The sequence below is a fragment of the Callorhinus ursinus genome, unplaced genomic scaffold (assembly GCF_003265705.2).
Source record: "Callorhinus ursinus isolate GAN/ISIS: 27379988/994484 unplaced genomic scaffold, GSC_fseal_2.0 scaffold26, whole genome shotgun sequence".
Lineage (NCBI taxonomy): Eukaryota > Metazoa > Chordata > Mammalia > Carnivora > Otariidae > Callorhinus > Callorhinus ursinus.
Window position 1 is genome coordinate 13,961,218 of NW_027397088.1, and position 20,801 is coordinate 13,982,018.

At 49.6% G+C, this 20,801-nt stretch overlaps 1 protein-coding gene across 1 annotated transcript in view; it reads right to left on the minus strand.

Annotated features, from left to right (window-relative positions):
* The window catches only part of GFOD1 (Gfo/Idh/MocA-like oxidoreductase domain containing 1), a 106,022-nt gene extending 96,651 nt beyond the window's left edge, over positions 1-9,371 (minus strand). Inside the window, exon 1 of the mRNA XM_025891095.2 lies at positions 8,407-9,371. Coding sequence (XP_025746880.1) covers positions 8,407-8,659 — 253 coding nt within the window. The 5' untranslated portion in view covers positions 8,660-9,371. The remainder of the gene's footprint in view (positions 1-8,406) is intronic.
* Between the last annotated feature and the right edge of the window lie 11,430 nt (positions 9,372-20,801).

Here is a 20,801-nt window from a genome sequence, read left to right on the forward strand (position 1 = left end):
GGGAGAGGGGAAAAGGGGGAGGGAGCGGGAGAGGGGAAAAGGGGGGGAGGGAGGGGGAGGGGGAAAAGGGGGGAGGGAGGGGAAGAGGGGGAGAGGGGGAGAGGGGGAAGGAGGGGGGGAGGGAGGGGGAGAGGGGGAAAGGGGGGAGGGGGAAAAGGGGGGAGGGAGGGGGAGGGGAAAAGAGGGGGGAGGGAGGGGGAGAGGGGGAGAGGGGAAAGGAGAGGGGGAGGGAGGGGGAGAGAGGGGGAGGACGGGGAGGAGACCATGGGCGGGTGAGTGAGAGCAAGGTAGGTTTATTTTTAAGGAATTGGCTCATGCAATCATGGGGCCGGGCAAGTCCAAAATTTGCGAGGCAGGCCAGCAGGCTGGAGACCCAGGGCAGGGTTGATGTTGCAGTTCCCAGCGTGAAGGCAATGTGAGGGCAGAAATTCCTCTTCCTCAGGACCTCAGTCTTCTTCCTGACTCCTGACTCCTTGGAGGCCCTACCCTAGCGCTTGTGCACAAAGCGTCTCTGCCGCACCGCGGTCCTCTGCCGGCACACGCCAAGCAGGCGGGGCTGGGTCATAAAACTCCACAGAGCCAGTCACGCTCGTCTACTCTCCCATCCCATATCTTACCAGCAGAGACACCCTCAATGTAATAATAATGTCGAAAAGGTTGGCATCATTTTATCGTCACATACATCTTTTCTTTCCACCGTTTTACTGTGGTCACTATAAAAGCGGCCAAAATGCCAAATGTGTAGCTGAAGACAGTATGTAAAATCCCCAACCGAGTCTGTGTTGTCGTCACTAGCACCTTTTGGGAGTGCGGTCCAGCTGGGGCTGATCACTCCTAATCCCTCCTGCCCTGCGTCCCTGTAGTAGGGGGTCCGCAGGGCATTTGTGGTGAACCCCCCCCCCACGTTACCAGATAACCTCCAAAAAGACTGAGCCGGGAGAAAGCATCCGACACAAGCAGAACAACTGGGAGTGGGGGCTGGAGGGGGTAGGACTAAACCGGTAATATCTGTATTTGGGAGCTCTGCCCAGCACACGGGCCCCAGTGTAAAGAGGGATGGGTGATAAGGCCCACACACAGACAGAATAGCACAGAATGACAAAATTCTAGGGGTTCAGAGTTTCCGGGCACCTACTGAAGCCTCAGCTACGTCCCTGCCTCTGAGTTCCACGGAGGGCCCTGCCTCCTTCTCACAGGTGATGATAAATCCTCACAGGAGCGTGGTGCATTCCCAGGAACACCATCAGCACCTTCTAGAGCATGTATCCGTGAGGCAAGTACTGGATTCTCAGCAAATCCCCCATCTGAAGCTTGGCGTATGCACATTCCCTTTAAAAAATAAAAATGAAAGGAAAAGTGGGGGGCGCCTGGGTGGCTCAGTGGGTTAAGTATCCAGCTCAGTTTCGGCTGAGCTCAGTATCAGCTGGTTTCGGCTCAGGTCATGATCCTGGGGTGGCGGGATCGAGCCCCACGTCAGGCTCCATGCTCAGCGCAGAGTCTGCTTGAGACTCTCCTTCTCTCCCTCTGCCCTTCCCCCTGTTCTCTCTCTCTAAATAAGTAAATCTTTTAATAAATAAATACATAAAAATTTTAAAAACCTTTTAACTGTATTTTTTGAATCTGGCAAAAGGGAATCATCTCTAAATATACGAAAAACAAATCTTCAAAAGTACCATTTGGAACAGGCTAAAGAATTTATCACCTCGAGGTGAAGTAGAATTAATATTTATTGAACTTATACAGATAGCTCCAGGGGGAGGGGGCAGTGGCTAAGTCTTGACATGCCCCCTCTCATTTTAATTGTCATACCAACCTTATATCATAGGATCTTTAACTCCATTTTATTGACCGGAAGACTGTGGCTCAGCGGGGATGGCTACACAGTTGTGACCTGCTAACCTCTTCTATCATCAAGGGTTTTGTGAATCACAACCTCCTCTATAATGACGGGCCATGATTACCCTGAATCAAAATATGTAACTAACTGCCAATGTAGTTCCTTCTTGGTGCAACCCTTAAAACATGCTATTTACTTCCACCACTTTTTTTTTTTTTTAAGATTTTATTTATTTGAGAGAGCGAGCATGAGCACGAGCAGAGGTGGGGGCAGAGGCGGAGGGAGAAGCAGGCTTCCTGCCGAGCAGGGAGCCCGACATGGGGCTCCATCCCAGGACCCTGGGATCATGACCTGAGCTGAAGGCAGATGCTGAACCCACTGAGCCACCCAGGCGCCCCTACTTCCACCATTTTTTTTTTTTTTTTTTTGGTTCTTCCCCATTTGCAGGATCAAAATGTCCAATCTCTTCATATGGCTCCTTCTCACTGGTACATTTTCAAAGCCAGATATCATCAACATAATAAGCACTCAACTGCACCTAATTTCAGTTAGATGAAATGAGACTGGTGGTGCTTGACTTTTCCTAACAATACACAATCATTTCTTCCATTTACATAATGCCCCGGAGCTTTCTTGACCCTACACCAAGCTGATAGACCAAAACCATTTCCCTCTGTGCTCAGCGGCACAAACCCGGAGAGAAAAACACAATTGCCTCTTCCACACAGTCTTCGGAGAGAAAAACATCCAGAAGAGACGTCAAGGGGGAACTGGGATTCCAGAACGGTTACTACTACCAAATCCAACAAGGATGTTTGATCATCTCCAGCCCGATCTCTCTGCCTGTGTGGCAACCACGCCACCCCCCGGCCCCCAGCCCAGCTTCCTACCCCCGTTCCAGAACCCCTTCTCCACCATGGGCAACTGCAGACACTCTGCAGTAGGGCAGGAAAGGGCACAGTGCCCCAGGTCCTCAGCTGAGGATGCCAAACAAGTCAGGGCAAGATCAATCAATGTGCACACAAAGCTCAACGAGACCCTACAGTCTTATTCCCCAACCCAAAGGAGCCTGCCCCCCCCCCCCACAGAGAGGCTTTCCCCCAGAGAGTCTGCACTATGGTCTCCAAAAACTAGGGCAGGGAACACAAAAACAGATGTTGTCACATCACACACAAAGGCCAACAGATATTTTAACACAGTGCCCCCGCCAGGTCAATTATTCACGGCAGGGCTGGTCTTGTTTTCCCGGAGAACCATCACATCTCTGTGTCTGGCTGACGCCGCAGGCACATCACCTGGGGGCTGGAGAGAAATTCTAAATCCTGGGATCCCGCCCTGGAATCTGCATTTTGGCAAGATCTTCCCCCTCCCCACCCCACCCCGGGGAGATGAGCCCCTGTGTGAATGTCTGAGCGGCACCGGGCTACTGCACGCAGGACAAAATGTTACTGATTGATGGACCCATCCTGTTGATAATCGTCTGCCTTCCCCGAGCATTCATTCATTCATTGAAAAGGCATTCATTCGTCATTTAGCAAATATTTACAGTGTGCCTACTGGGTGACTCAGCGCTTGGCACTGTCTAGGGGAGATAAGGCCACCCTGGTGAGCAAAGCCGTCACAGGCCCTACCTCAAAGAACTTTCTTTCCCATTCGGGAGACAAATAGCAAATAGAACAAGCACATAAATGAAAGAGGTCATCACAAACAGTGATGGCACCACCCAGAACATGCAGAGGCTGCAGAGGTATAATTGAGAAGTGAGGAAAAAGAACTTTTGGTTGGGAGGGGAGGACCAGAAAGGCCTCTCTCCTGACAGAACATCTGAGGTGAAACTTGAAAGTGAGAATGAGCTAGCCCTTCAGAGGGGTGAGGGGGAACCCTCCAGGCAGAGGGAAAAGCCAGTTTGCAAGGGCCCAGAGTCCAGAAAGGGGCTGATGTGTTTGAGTAAAAAGGCCCAAGTAGCTGGAGGGTCAGGGAGAGTATACAGTCGCCAAAAAGGCAACAGAGATTGCTAGGCAGAGCCAGTTCAGGCCAAAAAAAGCAGCAAACCTGAATATTGCTCCAAGTGCCAGGGGAACCGCTGAGAGCCTCTGAGCAGGGAGTGACATAGCGCCATATACGTGTATGTATGCCACTCTCCTGTTGTACAGAGACCAGACTGGATAAGGAACAGGAGTGGACCTAGGGAGGCAGCAGGTGGCTCACTGCATAGTCTAGGTGCGGGAGGACAAATCAGACATAGGTCTGGACTGACCCCAAAGGCTGGCTGGGAGCTGTACTGCTCTGGATACTAAGGTGAGTGACCCCATCCTGGCTGCCTTCAGGCACGGGACAGTCAAGGGGCTTGCAGAGCGAGGCGCACAAGGAAATCGACAAACAGCGGTGTCATTTCAGGGGCCGGTTAATTTGGCAACATCTTTGTTAAAGGAAATGAGCACATACTTTTTGACCGGCAGCTCACAGACTGACCCTACAAGCACACTGATGTGTGTGCAAATGGACATAGGTTCTAGGTTATTCATTACACGTTTGTAGAAGCAAAAGATTGGGAAGACAACCTAAATGCGGAGTAATAGGGAACTGGTTAAATAAATTTTGATTAGTCCACACAATGAAATACTATACAGCAAAAACTAAGAACATGGATACTTTCGTATGCTGTTTTTTATGTACATACAGATGTGTATGTGAGTGTATACATAAATTCTTCTCAAGATAATACTGTTGCATGACAAAAGCAAGGTATATGACAGTGTGTATGAGATGTTACCAACTATGTAAAAAAGATTTAAAAAATGCTCACAAACATATTTGCCAGTACATACCTAGCAAAATCTTCAAAAGGAGACATTAAAAAAAAAAACAAACAAAAACCGCCTGGGACTGGCTCTAGTTGAAGAACAGGGACTGGTGGACACTTACCCTTCACTGTGCACTTTTATAGTATTTCCAATTTACACCACGTGGATATATATATGACCTATTCAAAATAACTAAATAAAACTTAACTTTTACGCAAATGCACTAAAATAGGTTCAAGAAAAGATGGGAGCAGCCTTTGGTGCTGAGACCCCAGCAGGGTACATGAGGAGTGAGACTGAGAAAAGGGGGAGACTTCTGGGAGGAGGCAACCTCGGGGCCAAGTCTTGCAGGGTGGACAGGCATCCATCACAAACACAAGGCAGAGGCACAGACCTCTAATCAAACAGGGTCCGTTCGAGGACACACCAGGAGTTCTGGGGTTAGCTGAAGCCCTTGGGGTTCCAGAACAGCCAGCAGGACAGGAGACTGGGCAAGGCTCATCACAGGCACACCCTTGCCTGCCATGCCAAGAAGTTGGGACTCTTCCTAGAAGTGACGAAAGGGGGGCGCAGTGACACGATCAAGTCTGAGGTTCTCCAAGGAAAGCCTGGCAGCCGTGTGGAAGATGGAGAGAGGCAGTGGTGAGGAGGGGCAGGCAAGCTCGCTCAGAGACCGAGGTAGGGGCCTCGTTCCTTCTAGGAAGGAAGTGATGATGGAGAAAAAGGAACAGACTCAACAGAGAACGGATCCCATGCGTGGGGTGAACAGGAACAAAGGAGAGCACCAAAGATCTCATCTGAGCTACTTCGATCTGAGAGAAGGAACTGAGGCCAAGAAGCAACTTTAGGGGATGGAACAGGAAGAAAGGACTCTGGGGAGGCAGATGGGCGGGTTCAAATCCCTGGCTACCTGTCCCTGAGCAAGGCCGCTCAGCTCTCTGAATTTTAGTTTGCCTCATTTGTAAAATGAGGCTACCGGCTAGGCTAGGGGGCCATTCTCACAGTGAAGGGAAGTGTTTTATACACAGCACCTGCCACATTGCCTGGCACGTGGTGGGCACTGTAAAAAATTGTACAAAAGAGCTGAAGAAAGTCTCTACAACAGACAAATGCCTAGTTCACCAAAGGAGGGATTTCAAGGGAATTTTTAGAAATTCAAGGAGGATAGTCTATGATTCTACTGACTCAGAGTGTCATTCCTCAATGGCGCCCAGACCAGCCCCTCCCCTTGACAGACCAGAGACCCGTCATGAGTATGGATGGAGGGCCGCAGACCACCCACCATCGCTGGGCAAGCAACTCAAAGGCCAGGCCTTGGCCAAAAGGAGGACACTTCACCAGGACCAGTCAAGACTGGCTTGTTCCAATTCCAGGCAAACACTAGCATCTATAAACCCCCAACGGCCAAACCAGCTCTATAACTGTTAGGGGTGTTTCACTTCCTGTGTTTTGTGTGTGTGTGTGTGTGTGTGTGTGTGTTGGACCTCTAACCATGACAGCAAAGCACACCAAGGCAACTCCCCAGCTGCATACTCACAAATACAATGTGAAAGTGACCCCTGGGCATTTTCCAGTGAAGATGAACTGGGGAATGAGACAAAAGTCCAGCCACATCTAAATTCAATGACCCCCGCATTGTCTATAATCACAAACTATCTCAAATTATCTGCAAAATCAGGAGTTTAAAAAAAAGCCCAAGACTCACTACAAAAATATAAACAAAACCCTAGTCCTTAGTCATGATTATTAAACTAGGTCTATTTCTGAAGCCTCTTGCTTGGTTTTGAAGAGGTAACTTCAAATGTTAATCTTGTCAAGGAAAAAAAAAATCATAGGAATTTTTGAAAATAAGAAGTATCCAGAAATGTGTAATTCGTACCACTTCTCTCCAACCCAGAGCCCCCAAATGCTTTCTTGGCTGAAGTACAAGAGAGGGTCCAAAATAGGAACAACATCCTTGTTCCCGGAATGGCCACTTTCCTGGAGATAGGCCTTAGGGCTGCTGACGTGCAGGACTGTGCTGCTATAGTGGGGAAAAGCAATGTTACAAGGTCTTTCTGATATGACCAGTCATGGGCTCTCTATAGAAACAGATCTCAGGACAGACCTGTTGGATACAAAGCGACCTAATAGATTTATGCCATTTGGATGGTTATAACCTGTCTGATATACACAGATCCACTGTTAAGCACAAAGGTGAGCAACCCAGTATATAGATTACATCAAACAGAAAAGTCAGAACCCAATGACATTCAATTCAAGGCCAAAGAAAATAAGGAACAAATATCAGAAACTTAATAAAATTAACATGAAAACAAACTGACAGCCTTGAGCAGCCTCCTTAGGAATTCTATCAGACGTCCCTTCTCTCCCTTCTCCTTCTTGGAATCAACAGCAGAATGGGCTGATAAAAAAAATGGTTTTCTAGGAAGAAAGAGTTGTACCTTCTGGTCCTAGGTCTCTGAAGGCAGAATTAACATATATGTACATTTCACCTACCCTAAATTTAGGCCAGTTTTAAAAAATAAAACATGGCTTCCAAGATGACATATATTACCATTGATTGGTTTCTGAGTACTGGACCTGCTCTTGCCCTGTAACTTTTCTTTAATGTCGTGTCCTGTGCCATAAGCTTTGTCTCTTTGCTCATCAATAAGAATTCCAACTTTCAAGGGTGGGTGTTACATTGCCTGGGAGAGTAAGGAGTGAACAGTATTCCTGGGACTGTCTTAGGTACGTGCGAGAACTGCTGATGGACAAACTATGAGCTCCTTTTTCCACTGGGCATGGCAGGGACGCCGATGTGCTGCGCTCTGGGATTGTTCAGCCCCCTTGCGTTAGGTGGGGGGACCGGATGGCGAGGGGCGGTGAGCTCATTCCCAACCTGCTTGTCAACATCAGGCCTGGGAACTTTCCTGACGGTTATTAAGGAGGGACTACAGCATGCTCCCACGTGAAACTGGTTGCGTTGGGCCTTTTCCCACACAAAGCATCCATGCCTCCGGAACTACTGCAACCATCCCTGAAAATTTTAACATTATTTCAAACCCACGCAGAAGACAATTCCCGAGCGGCCACACTCGACAGTTCAATCCCCCTGGTTTTGCCAAACCGGTTGGTTACTAACCCAGGACCTCTTGGAAGACCGTCCCAGGGCATACCCCACCCCCATCCAAACACTCCCGCCATCCATGCCGAAGGCGAAGGCGCAATCATCCCAGCTGAACGTCACCTTCTAATCTCACACCAAACTAACAGCAGGAAGAAGCAAACTGGCCTAGCAGGGCGCCGCAGCTGCTACCCGTCAGGTAGTCTACCGCCCCCAGGAAAACCCGCCACACGTGTGGGGCCCTTTATCCGCGCGTTCCTGGGCGCGCACTCCCCTCTCGCAGGCGCGCACCCACGCACACACTCGGGGCCCTACAGGCACAGCTGGGGACTTAGTTTTCTCTTCCTGAGAGCAGCTCGTGCCTGGTCCTCAGCATCCGATCCGCCTTGTCGCCAGCCCCGGAACACACACGCCTCCTCCAGCCTCCGCGCCACGCACGTGGGAAGGCGCGTCCAGGTGGTGCCAGAAGGGAGGAGAGAAGAAGCGCAGAGGCAGGGAAGGCCGGGGAGGAGGAAGGAGGGAGCTCCGAGTGGCATGTGGCTTCTCAGGTGCCAGGGCCCGGCGTAGATGCCTCGTCAGCCTCTGGGATGCAGAGGGGGCGAGATCAGAAAAGCAGCAGGGGAGGAAAGGGGCTGGAGGGGAGAGGGGTCGCTCACCCAGGGTTTTGACAGCGATCTGCCTGGTGAGGGGCGGCGGCAGGTTGATGCACACCAAGTCCACGTCCTGATGCAGCAGCACCTCGTCAATGCGGCTGGTGTAGAAGGGGACGCTCATCTCCTTGGCCAGCTCCTCGGCTTCCTCCTGCGTGCGGCCCCACAGCGCCTTCACCGCGAAGCCCTCATCTTTCAGCAGCGGGATGATGACACGGGCCGTGAGGCTGGTGCCGAACACGCCCACCCCGGGAAGCATGGCTGCTCTGGTCCGCCGGGTTCTGCTATAGCTCAGATCTCCAATCGAACACTCCCCCACACACCCCTCTAGCCAGTCCTGCACCCGGCTCGCGGCGGTGCGCCAGCCGCCCGTGCCCCGGGCAAGGCGCCCGGGTGCCGAGAGCGCACCGAGCTGCAGGCGGAGCAGGCTCGGGGCGCCTCAGTACGGCGTCTGCTGCAGTGTCCGCCACGCGGGGCTCTCGTCCCTCCCGGGGGCGGTGGCAGGGACCCCCGCGGGGCGTCCGAGGCCCCGAAGCCCCGCGGAGCCCCGGCTCAGGCAGCGCCCCCGCCGCAGTGCCGGCCGGCTCCGCGAGCCCCGCCGAGGCCGCCCCATGGCCGGCTCATCCCCGCGTCCGCGCCGCCGCAGCCCGGGACCCGCTCTCTCCCGCGTGGTTTCCGCAGCCGGCGACTCGCACGCACGAGCCTCTACACCCAGCCAGAGCACGGACCGGCGCGGCTGCGGGGTCCCCTTGCTCGCCCGCCCTCGGCTACGAATGAAATAATCCAGCGGCCACCAGGAGGCCGGCTAAGCACGCGGCTCGGAGGGCGCCGGGCGCGGATCTCGAGCTGCAGCGCGGCGCCGGCGGCCACGACCCGGCGCCGGCCTTCTCATTCCGCTGCCATGTTCGCTCGCAGCGCGGCTCGGGCGGCCTCGGCCCCAGGCCGGCTCGGGCTCCGGGATCCCGCGGGGACGAGGGCGGAGTTGGTGAGTTTGGCTGTCAGCAGCCGGGTGCTCCTGCACCGCCCCCGCCGCAGCGCCGCGCGCCATTGGCCGCCGCGCGCCGCCCCCGCCCCCGCCGCCGCGGGCTCCCGGTGCGCGCCGCGCGGGGCCCAGGAACCCAGCCCGGCTCTTCCCCGGCCCCGCCCAGCGCGCCTCCGGCCCCTACGCGGCTTCCCTTTCTTCGCCCTCACCTCCTCCTTCCCGTGCTCGCCTCTTCCCAAACCCCGCCCCAAGCAGGCCAATAAATCCATCGGGGCCCGGCGCGCCCAACTGGGCGGCTCGTAAATCCCTGGGAAGCGGGGCGGTGGGCGACCCGGCCCGGGGGCGTCCGGGGGCGGGGAGGGGGGTGGGCGGAGCCCTGCGAGTGTGAGCCGCGGAGCGGGAGCGTTTCCTACGTGCGGAGAACCACACTAGAGAAGCTATTCAGACATTCCCTCTTAATCCTTGCACAGCCTTAAGGTTATTGGTGCAACCCATTTAACTGATGATGCAGTTGAGACCCGGGAAGGGTAAGTGACTTGCACAAGGTCACACGATAGGAAAAAAGCGGGCCTGACATTGGAATCCAGGCTAGGCTCCAGAGTTTGGGCGGTGAGCTGGAGAGTTCTCTCTCCAAGAGAGCTTGCTCCAACCCTACACCAGACCTCCCGCCGCGCTCGCTCGGTCCAGCCGCCTTCCTCCCAGTCTTCTTAACACGCTCTGCTTTCCCCGCGAGGCCAGCGCCTGAGCAGAGCAGACGCTAGGTGAGGCGTCCCCGAAGCGGCTGCGGCATGTGTGTCCACGTCTGGGCGAGCTGGGTTTCCAGACGGAGAGGAAGCCCTGGCCAGAAGCTATGCCAGTCACTCGACCTCTCGCTTTGGCTTCTTTCGCCACTTACGCCCCCTCCCCCCCCCCCCCCCCGCCGCCTCACTCCCTAGCCTGCACCCTCATCCCCATCCTCTGCTCCTTTGGAGGGAGGGGGGCCGGCTGAAGCTCGCCCTGCACCCGCCTGGGCGCAGATCCTTGGCACCCATCACACTGGCCTGTAGGTAGTAAGCCCTCAATAAACATTTGCTAAATAAATGAATATTCACCGAGTTTCCACTTTGTGCCCACTTGGTGCTGGGATGCGGGACCCAAAGCTGAATTGGTACGGAACCTGGCTTCCAGCTCAAAGTCTCATGAGAGGTCAGGGGTCCTGGCATGCTCCTCTCTTGTCTTCCCTCAGCTCAACGTGGCACATGGTCTGCTTCAACACGGGAGTGGAAAACGTGATACTTGCAAGCATTTAAAACAACTTGTAAAAACTGGCAATGAGGCGGGTGCGTGGAGAGAGCAGGATACCGAAAAGGCTCGTGTGTTGCAATGGGGGGAGGTGGCTGACCTCAGGGTGTTAGAAGAAAGGCACAGAGGACACTGAGTGCTCTGAGTAGCTGCCAGCGGCCTGGGAAGTTCTGAGACAAAAGGAGTATTGCCATCAGTACTGACAGGCTTCTTTTGAGCTGAGGTTTTGTAAGGACGGAGGCAGGACCGCCTACGGGGGCAAAGGGGTGCAGGCAATGGTGTCCGACACGAGGCACCATCCCGCTACACAAGAGGCCAGGTCATATGTCAGCCTTGGCAGTGGCTCATCTAGAGCAGGGGAGGTGGTGCTTGGCTTTGGGGTTGGAAGCAGAGCCAGAGCACCTGGGGTTTTTACTCTCGGCTCTGCCATTTACTAGCCATGGGACCTTAAGCAAGTACTTCCGCTTTTTGGGCCACGGTTCTATCTGTTAAGTCAGGGTAATAACGGAGGACTATAGGGGTTATTTTTATAAAGTCCTTAGAATAGTGTCTGGCACATAGTAAGCTCTAGATAAATGTTAAATAAATATGGAGAGGGGTCTGTTACCAACATCATTTCTTGATATGAGAGCCAATTAATACGAGGGCAGCAATATCTAGCCAGTAAGAGGTAGGTTGTGTTCTTTTAAAGGGAACTCTACCCTTAGCTTCCGTGTGAATAAAAATAAACCTGACATCTGTGTGATATCAAGAGAAAATGATCACATTTGATTCTCATCAAATGTATAAAACAAACATCATCCCCATTTCAGAGAAGACAAAACTGAATCCTGGCAGCAACTCAAACTTACAGGTCTAAAACAGAAGGCTTCGTCTCCAACCTTCCCCCAAACCATCCCTCCCCCAGTCATTCCCATCTCAGCAAATGGCACGGCCAGCCCACCATTTGGCCAAAAACCTTGGAGGCATCCACGGCTCCTCTCTCGTATATGCTCTATAGTCGAGGAACAGCAGGGCCTGTCTGCTCAGCTTGCAAAATGCATCCAGAGTCTGACAGCTTCCCTGCACGGTGGGGACCCCGGGGTCACCATCATCACTGCCTGGACCACAGCATTCACCTCCTTGCTGGTCTACCTCCTTGCACACTTACTGCTTCCCCCGCAGTCCATATTCTCCACACAGCAGCCAGAGTGAAACCTTATTTTTTTTAATATTTAAAATATTAGATTTTTAAATCTAATCTAATTTTTTAAATATTAAAATATTAATAAAATATTTATTTGAGAGAGAGCACGAGCGGGAAAGGGAAAGCGAATCTCAAGCAGACTCCACACTGAGTGCAGAGCCCAACATGAGGCTCGATCTCACAACCATGAGATCAGGACCTGAGCCGAAACCAAGATCAGATGCTCAACTGACGGGACCACCTAGGTGTCCCAGCCAGAACAAATCTTTAAAAGATAAGTACAGTCGTGTCCCACCAGGCTTGATACCTACCAGTGAATAAACCCCAAAGGCCTCAGGATAGACTGAAAAGGTCTACCTGAGCTAACCACCTGCCTTGCACACCTCTTCACCTACAACTCTCTACCCCACAGCCTGCATTCCAGCACACTGGCCTCCCCACTGCCCTGGACAGCAGAGCCTGTTTGTGTCTCAGGGCCTTTGCACTTGCTGTTTCCTCTGCATGCCCCCCTTCCATGTGCGCCCTCCTTCCACCCCGACATATCCACATGGTTCCCTCTCTCCCTTCACTCAGGCCTCTGCTCAGATATCCCCTCCTCAGATTGCCTTGCCCGACCATCCTGGCTAAAATGACATCTTTGTCACGTTTCATCCCCTTGTCTGGCTTTATTTTTCTTTATACCTCCTCTCACTGCCCCACAACATATTATATACCTGTTTATCTGTTTATCATCCATTTGCCTCAACAGATAAACTCATGGAGATCACAAGTTTGTATGTCTTGTTCACTTCTGAATCGCCAGTGCCAAAAATTGTATCTGGCACCTGCTAGACACTCAAAATGCATTTGTTGAACAAATGTTTATATGTTCTTCTAATAACCATGTGATACTATGAAGAGTGTATGAGTTAATATTTATATAAACTGCTTAGAACTGTGCCAAGTGCCATGTGCAAGAATGGTTTAGGCCCTGGAGAAGCAAGGCTGAGTATGGCAGGACACCTGCCTCCAGGTATATTATGCCTGGTGGCCTGTTGATTGGATATATGAATGGACAATGGCAATACAGTGTGGCTCATACCATGGTAGGAACCTGCAGGGGATGATTTGGGAGCAGAGCACGGCTTTGCGATCAAAATGAGAAGCCTTTGAAGACTTGCAGAGAGAGGAAAGGACTAGACCCAGGTGTTGAAAGACTTGCTGGAGTTGTTAGCCAGAATAAAGAGGGGAGAACGTTCTAGACTGGGGGAGGCTAAAAATAGGCTAACTCAAGGTGGAAGGGTTTGTGTGAAAGAGGCCAGGACATGATGGACAATCACCAAAGGACTTAAAGCATACAGTGAACAATTTTAAAGATTTAAAAAAAAAATTTTTTTTTTAGGTAATCCCTACACCCAAGGTGGGACTTGAACTCACAGCCCCGAGATCAAGAGTTGCATGCTCTACTGACTGAGCCAGCCGGACACCCCAGGTTGGCATTTTAGAACCATCACTCAGGCTCCATGATGGAGGGGAATTGCAAGGGGGTGCACCCCGCAAAGCCCTGCAAGGGGACCGCTAAATACCCAGAGAGTGAAGGAAGGTATAGGCATGGGAATGAAGATGCAGGCACTCTGCTGTGACAAGATGGAGGCTCCCTGGGGGTGTAGCTAATCCGATGCGGGAAAGAGTTGGAGTGACTTCCCAGGTTTTGGTTGGCAGGGAAGCTGGCTATACAGTTGTGTCTTACTGGTTCACAGTACTGGGCAGGCGAGGATTGCTCTTAGCATGCATTGATCCTGAGCTTCTGATAACACGGACCTTTGAACCCCAGTGCTTTTGCACATGATACATTCACAAATATCTGGTGTTTATTCTTCATGTTCTTTGTGTGAGACCTTCTTAAGCCTGGAGCCTGAATCCCAACACAACCCGACATTTTGGCCTTTTAAACAGTTCTGAAAATAGGCCTAAAATTTTCTTTCCCCTCATTCCGTGATTTATCTGCCAATCTCTACCATTTGCATTTGGGAGATTTTAGGCCTATTGTAATGTCATTTAAGGTGATCGTCATGTGACTCTAAAAAGAACATTCTCAACCTTTTTTTAGAAATAAAAATAGTGCGGATTCATTTTTTTATTTACGGCCCTAGGATGATGATAAAATGGAATTTCTTCTCATATTAACTCAGTTTAATGATGATTTTAAATATTTTCATTGTACAAGTCACTCATACATATTACAGAAATTTCAGAAATAAGAATTAATCTCTCCATCCTTATGTAGCCACTGTAAATAATTTGATTTTTTTGCTTCCACAATTTTAGAACTGTTCTATTGTTTTCATGAAAAAACAGAAAACGTCTTGCTATCTAGTTAGATTTGCTTATTCTTTTTCATACAACGTAGAAACAAGTTTGGATTATTTTTAGTTGAGTATCCATAAATACCCAACATCTGTATAAATCTTAATATTTGTAGAGCGAAATGCTTTTGCTCTTGGTAGAAATATAACTTTGCCAAATGACTGCCAAAGATCCTGGAGCAGTTTTGCTAAGCAGTTCCAATATGCATAGTGCTGAGATTTATTCCTGAACTTGTCATTAGTAGAGTTTTTAAAAGTACCCATTCATCATTCTAACTTCAACTCTTTGGGGGGTTTTGTTGTTAATAATCAGTACCATTTATTGAGTGCTCGCTACACATGAGGCACTAAGCTTTGTATGTCTTCACTCCTCACAGTTTTTGCTGTTAAGTACAATTATTCCCATTATTACAAAGAAGGAAACTGTTACATAAAAAAAAAAAAAAAGTTAAGGTGCCTAAGGTAGGTCATAAAGACAGGCATTTCACTGAAATCACCAGGCTCCAAAATCATAGTCTGTTACCACTAAGCCCCTGAACTTAGGTTAGATACCACAGCCTCTGTTTTCCCGGGACACCAGGGCCCTTGGTCCTCTAGAGAAGAGAAGCATGCTTGCATTTCTCCTCTTTCTTCTCTTCTCCTAGCAAAGGTCAACAGGCTCCCTGAGGAGGGGTTCCCTAGAGCTGTGTCCCGGTCAGAAAAAGCAGTTCTGAGCCCAGTACTGCTGCTCCCCAGGACAGGGGCATGGGACAGTTCTGTCACTGTCATCTCTCCCCTGGATTCCCTCACACTCTGCTGGACTCCCACCCCTAAATAAGCAGAGAGATCTTTATTTTTCTTAAAAGATTTTATTTATTTGAGAGAGAGAGAGAGAGCGCACGAGCAGGGGGGAGGGGCAGAGGGAGAGGGAGAAGCAGGCTCCCCGCTGAGCAGGGAACCCCACACTGGGCTCCATCCCAGGACCCCTGCATTCATGTCCTGAGCCTAAGACAGACAGAGGTTTAACTGACTGAACCACCCAGGCACCCCCCAGAGAGAGCTTTAAAAAGCATCGGCCACGGCGCCTGGGTGGCTCAGTTGGTTAAGCGACTGCCTTCAGCTCGGGTCATGATCCTGGGGTCCCAGGATCGAGTCCCGCATCGGGCTCCCTGCTCGACGGAGAGTCTGCTTCTCCCTCTGACCCTCTTCCCTCTCGTGTGCTCTCTATCTCTCATTCTCTCTCTCAAATGAATAAAATCTTAAAAAAAAAAGCATTGGCCATTATACTTCAGTAATAAATATATATATATATATTTAAAGCTAAAAAATTGTGTGTCAAATATACTTTGATAATAAAAAAAATAACTTAAAAAAAAAGACAGAAATGAATAAAAATAAAAGCTTTGGCCGTCTTGTTGAAAACCCTCCACTGCTTTCCTTCTGCACCTGCAATAGAATCTAAACCCCTCAAAACAGCCTGGGGAGGGGGGGGTGGGTGGTTCTTGGCTCTGTCTCTCAGTTACAGAAATCAGATTCTTGGGCCCGACAAGGATAGAAAAGAGGCTGGACCTAAAGATCTGCAGAGGCAAGGCTTTATTGGGGCTACAGGTAGAGCTGAAGGAAGACAGAACCAACAGAGAGCACTTAGGGTAGGACCCCCCCCGCAACACAAAGGAAGTCCCTCTTATGCAGAGAAAGTTCTTGCCTCAGGGTCCCAATCAGGTCCAATAGGCTAATGAGAGAAAGGAGGGAAAATATCTCATCCTGACTGGTTGGGAGGGCCTCGTCCTGATTTGTTAGAAGGGCCTCATCCTGATTGATCGATATTGGCAGACAACTCAGGCAGTTCACTGGTGCTTTTTGGAGCCCGGGTCCTCTGTTCTGAGTCTGGCGTGTATATAGGGCTGCATCCTGGCCACATCCCGGTTCTGTTCTGTAAGAGAAGCGGTTTAACAATCTCAGTCCACAGAAAGTGCCCCAGGTATGTAATATTTGTCACCTGGGGCTTGTTCCCATCGTCCCTAACTGTCTCACCTGCACCTCCTTTGTCTGACACCACTCGTGCTTGAGCTGAGGGTCAGTCTTCTGTGTCAGTCACACCCACGTCTCCTGTTGATTCTTCCTCCTCAGTCTTGCCTGGTTCTCTCCTGCCTCAAGACACCTGCACTTTCTGTTCCCCCTGCAGGGAATGCTGTTCTTCAGCCCTTCATTCACCCGTTGGCTTGTTCCTCAGCCTTTTGGGCTCAACTGGCATGTCTCATCTTCCCCACCATATGCTGGTAGGTCTTCCTTACAAACCCCCTGGCTACTCTCCAACACCAGTGGGTTAATTCTATCCACAGCCCTTCCACAATCTATGTGAGTTTGCTTTCTTGACCATTGCCTGTCTCCCCTGGCTGGAAGAGCAGCTTCTTGGGTCCAGAGGTCTTGTTGGTCTCGTTTATTGCTATATCAGCCCGAAACAGTACTTGGTACCTCACTGATACACAATAAGTCCTTGTTGAAAGAATAAGTCCATCATAGAGGTGGCAAAACAGTTTCTAATATCATGTAATGGCATGGGAAAATGCTCAGAGCATAATGTCATGTTTAAAAAGCCAAATCAATATTGCATATATAATATTGCAACTATATCTTTTTTGTCTTTTTTTGGTGTAAAATATACATAATATAAAATGTACCTTTTTAAGTATACAGTTCCCATCGTTATGCATACAACTGGATATTTTTAGGAAGAAATAACCTATGAAATGAAAAGAAAACCACTTCGTTCTGCATTTCTCTACTTTCCTTACATTTAAAATAAAGAAAAAAAAACATTTAAATGTTTAAATGAACAGTTAGTTCTGGTCACATGCTCAGACATTTCTTTCATCTCCAACTCCCTCTCTGAGTAAATGAACCCAGTGAAGGAGAGAACCTAAATGCATCTAGCTATTTTACTAGTCCTCTGAAATACCAAAAGTAATAGTGACCCAAATAGATTGTAGAGCAACAGGTTTTTTATCTGTGTCGCTCACCAGGCCAAGAGAATTGGAGACACTGTTTAAGGCACTACCCCCAAGTCCATGGCTCTCAGGCTGTGGAAATGGTTTTAAAGTAAATACACAGGGGCTTGGACATCACTAGCTCCTATGGAAAATACGGAACTTTCGTTCTTGACATGTGAAAATCCTCAGGCCACCTGTCGTCTTCCTGCCCCCAGTCTCTCTGGGAGAATGCTATGCTATGTAACTTTCTGCTGCCTCAGTTGGTATGTGAAGGCATGGGGGTAGATGATATAATTGCTCTATAAATAAACAGAAAGAAAGTATGGTGCTTTTCCTGGACAGATCAATAAGGATGTAGGAAAACTATTTAGCATCCCAAATCATTAACACTCTGCTTACACACACAGAGGAGTGCACCAGAAAAATAACCCTTGTAACAGTCTGGCAGAAAGTAAATATTATTGGAGAGAGAATAACATGGCCTTTGCAATTCAAATTAAGAGCATTATTCCACTCCCTCCATTTCTGGTTTAAAAAGTAGGCACATAAAACAATATATGCTCCATTTTAAGCATGTCTCTCCTATTTATTAATTAAGGCAACATACAGAACCCCAAATCAATCATTTGAACTACTCATATCTAGGCAGTGAGACCACAACATAGGCTGTGACCCTGTAATTCTGTGGTCCAAAGGAGGGCCACCCAAAGGACTGGGAGACCTAGGGTTTGTTCTTAGGGAAAGGTAAGCAGGGGAAAAGTGTGGCCTGGGAGAATGATGGCAGAGAGAATATGTCAAGCACAATGAGAATAGAAGGGAACCAAGGCCATTCACTCACTCATGGGTGATAGTAAACTTATTTAACATCCAACATGGGCACCAACCAATCCAAACAAACACCAATACCCCTGCAGCACGGACTTGGAGGTCCCCTGCTAGATCGAGCATCAACACATTATTCCTGGGTCATGGTCAGGCCTGGGAGGCCTGGGGGAGACGTCAAGGCCGTGCGTAGCAAAGCAGCATTCATGGCTCAGAGCAGCAACCGAACGTTTCCAGAAGAAGTACAGCCTATACTGGGTTTGTGCATCCCAGCTGACCAGCAGCGCTCCATTCAGCTAGGTTCAGGTACTGCCCACTCTGTCTGGGTCCCTGAATTGCTCACTGGGAATATAGAGCTCGAAGACTCTATCGTGTCCCTTAAGGTGCTCGTAGCCTTGTGCATCAGACAAGCAAACAGGTACTTGTGAGGCAGTGTGTGCAAAGCAAAATCATGGAGATAAACTATAGTATTGTGGGAGTGACACGCACACAAACCAGGTGAGGGGTGGAGGGGAGGCAGGGGAGGGGTGGTGAGCAAGGTATGAGAAAGGAATTCGAATTTTAGACCCTCTATAGTAAACAATAGAAGGACAGTCCTTTTGGGAGCCAGAGAGCCCCATTCTCCTGGGATTCTCTCCCCCCTCAGAGTCTCTACCAGCTACTACCGCTACCACTACAGTGACCCAGCTGACCTTCCCCACGGCCCCACCCCCACTCTCCCCCATCCCTCCTTCCCCCACCCTCATGCCACACACACCCTTTGCTTTTTGGCTCCACCCACAGCCAAGACAGGACTCCAACTTTTAAGCAAAGTGTTAGGGGCAGGGACAGAGGGCTAGGAGCTAATGGCTGGGGAAAAAAATATCAGGTACAACCTTAAACTTGAGAACATGCCTTACAAATTAAAACATATTTATCTTCAGTTTGGAACCCCTCACGGGCCTTCCCTACCTTTACCACGTCATGGTACACAAAAGAATAGCATTTGACAGCACACTGGGGTCAAATAAGGAAAGTCTCACACAACGGGGGTGACCAGCCTGTGGGCCTTTGGGCCCCCTGAAGGAGGAGAGACCATCTTTCACGCAGATTGAGAGATCCCTCCCGGCCCATCCCTCTCCACAGGGGTTGGGAAGTGCTTGCTTGTGCCCCAACGGGAAGGATGTCATCTGGCCGTGGAGTGGCACTTATAAATGTGCAAAATCACCGTCCCGAGAGAGAAGAGGAAGATAAGCAATGGGGTCCCTGGCTACCAAAGAGCAGAGCAACAATGCCTAAGGAAGAAAGCCTTGTCTATGAGAGTCCAAACTAGGAAAATTAGAGAGAAGTCCCCAAAAAAGTTCCGACCCCAGTGAATATCTGGTGACAGTTTTCCTAGCTAAAAGAAAAATCCAGCCCCACAAGAATTCACATGGAACTAAAAGAAGGGCTGGTTACAGAACCAAGACCTTCTCTAGCCACCCTTCAGTAGAACACCAACATAGGGCTGAGCTAAATGAATATCCAATTCCCTTTAGTTCAATCCAATCTGATCTAATCGGATAATTTCCCCAGTGAAAGAACCCTGTCAGGTATCAACAAAGGAGAAATACTCAAAACAGGAAGGGCTCAGTTAACCAGTGGGTCATAACTGTGCTGTCTGAGTGGAGGCTACTTCTGTGTCACCTGCTGGATCACTACGAGTGCAGAGGCAGTGACACAGGGGCGTTTACACTGTCCTGACCTATTCTGGCATTTCCAAGGGCAGGACTGTTACATTAGACCCTCCCCCATCGGGGGGGGGGGCGGTCAGAGAGGGAATTCGTTTTTCCAGGAGTACATAATTGCTGTTGTGTTTGGTTTCTCAGGATCCTACTCAGGTTCTGCTTCTGGAACCCTTCCCTTCCTGATAAGATGAGGTTCCTGAAAGATAGACTCTTTTTTACTCTTCTTTTCCAAACAGTAAGTTATTTATTTACCAGTAAAACAATAATCATACTTAGAAATAATAACAGGTATTTAGAGAGAATCTTCACCCAACAAATACAGAATACATATCCTTTATAAGCCCACCCAGAACATTTACACACTTGACCATTTGTTCGGCCACACAGGAAATCACAACACATTCCAAAGGCCTGATGTCATACAGATCATGTTCTTTCACCACAATGCACTGAAAATAGAAACCAACAGTAGATGGGTATTCTCCCATCCCATAAATCTGACAATGAAAAATATCATTCTAAATAATCTCAGAATTAAAAAAGAAACCATAATGAAAATGAAAAATATTTAGAAATGATACATGAAGAAAGCATACATATAAAAACGTATGACAGAGGTGCCTGGGTGGCTCAGTCAGTTAAGTGGCTGCCTTCAGCTCAGGTCATGATCTCAGGGTCCTGGGATCGAGCCCCGCATCGGGCTCCCTGCTCAGCGGGGAGTCTGCTTCTCCCTTCCCCTCTGCTCCCCTCTCACCCTCCCCACTCATGCTCTCTCTCTCTCAAATAAATAAATGAAATCTTTTTCTTAAAAAAGAATGAGGTACAACTAAAATTGTGTTCAAGGGGAAATTTAAAGCTCAAATACAGGGGCACCTGGGTGGCTCAGATGGTTAAGCATCTGCCTTCAGCTCAGGTCATGATCTCCAGGTCCTGGGATCAAGCCCCACAGTGGGTTCCTGGCTCAGCAGGCAGTCTGCTTCTGCTTCTGCTTCTCCCTCTGCCTCTCCCTCTGCCTCTCCCCCCTGCTCGTGCTCGCTCTCTCTCTCTCTCAAAATGAATAAATAAAATCTTTATAAATAAATAAAAAAACAAAGCTCAAATGCATTTTTT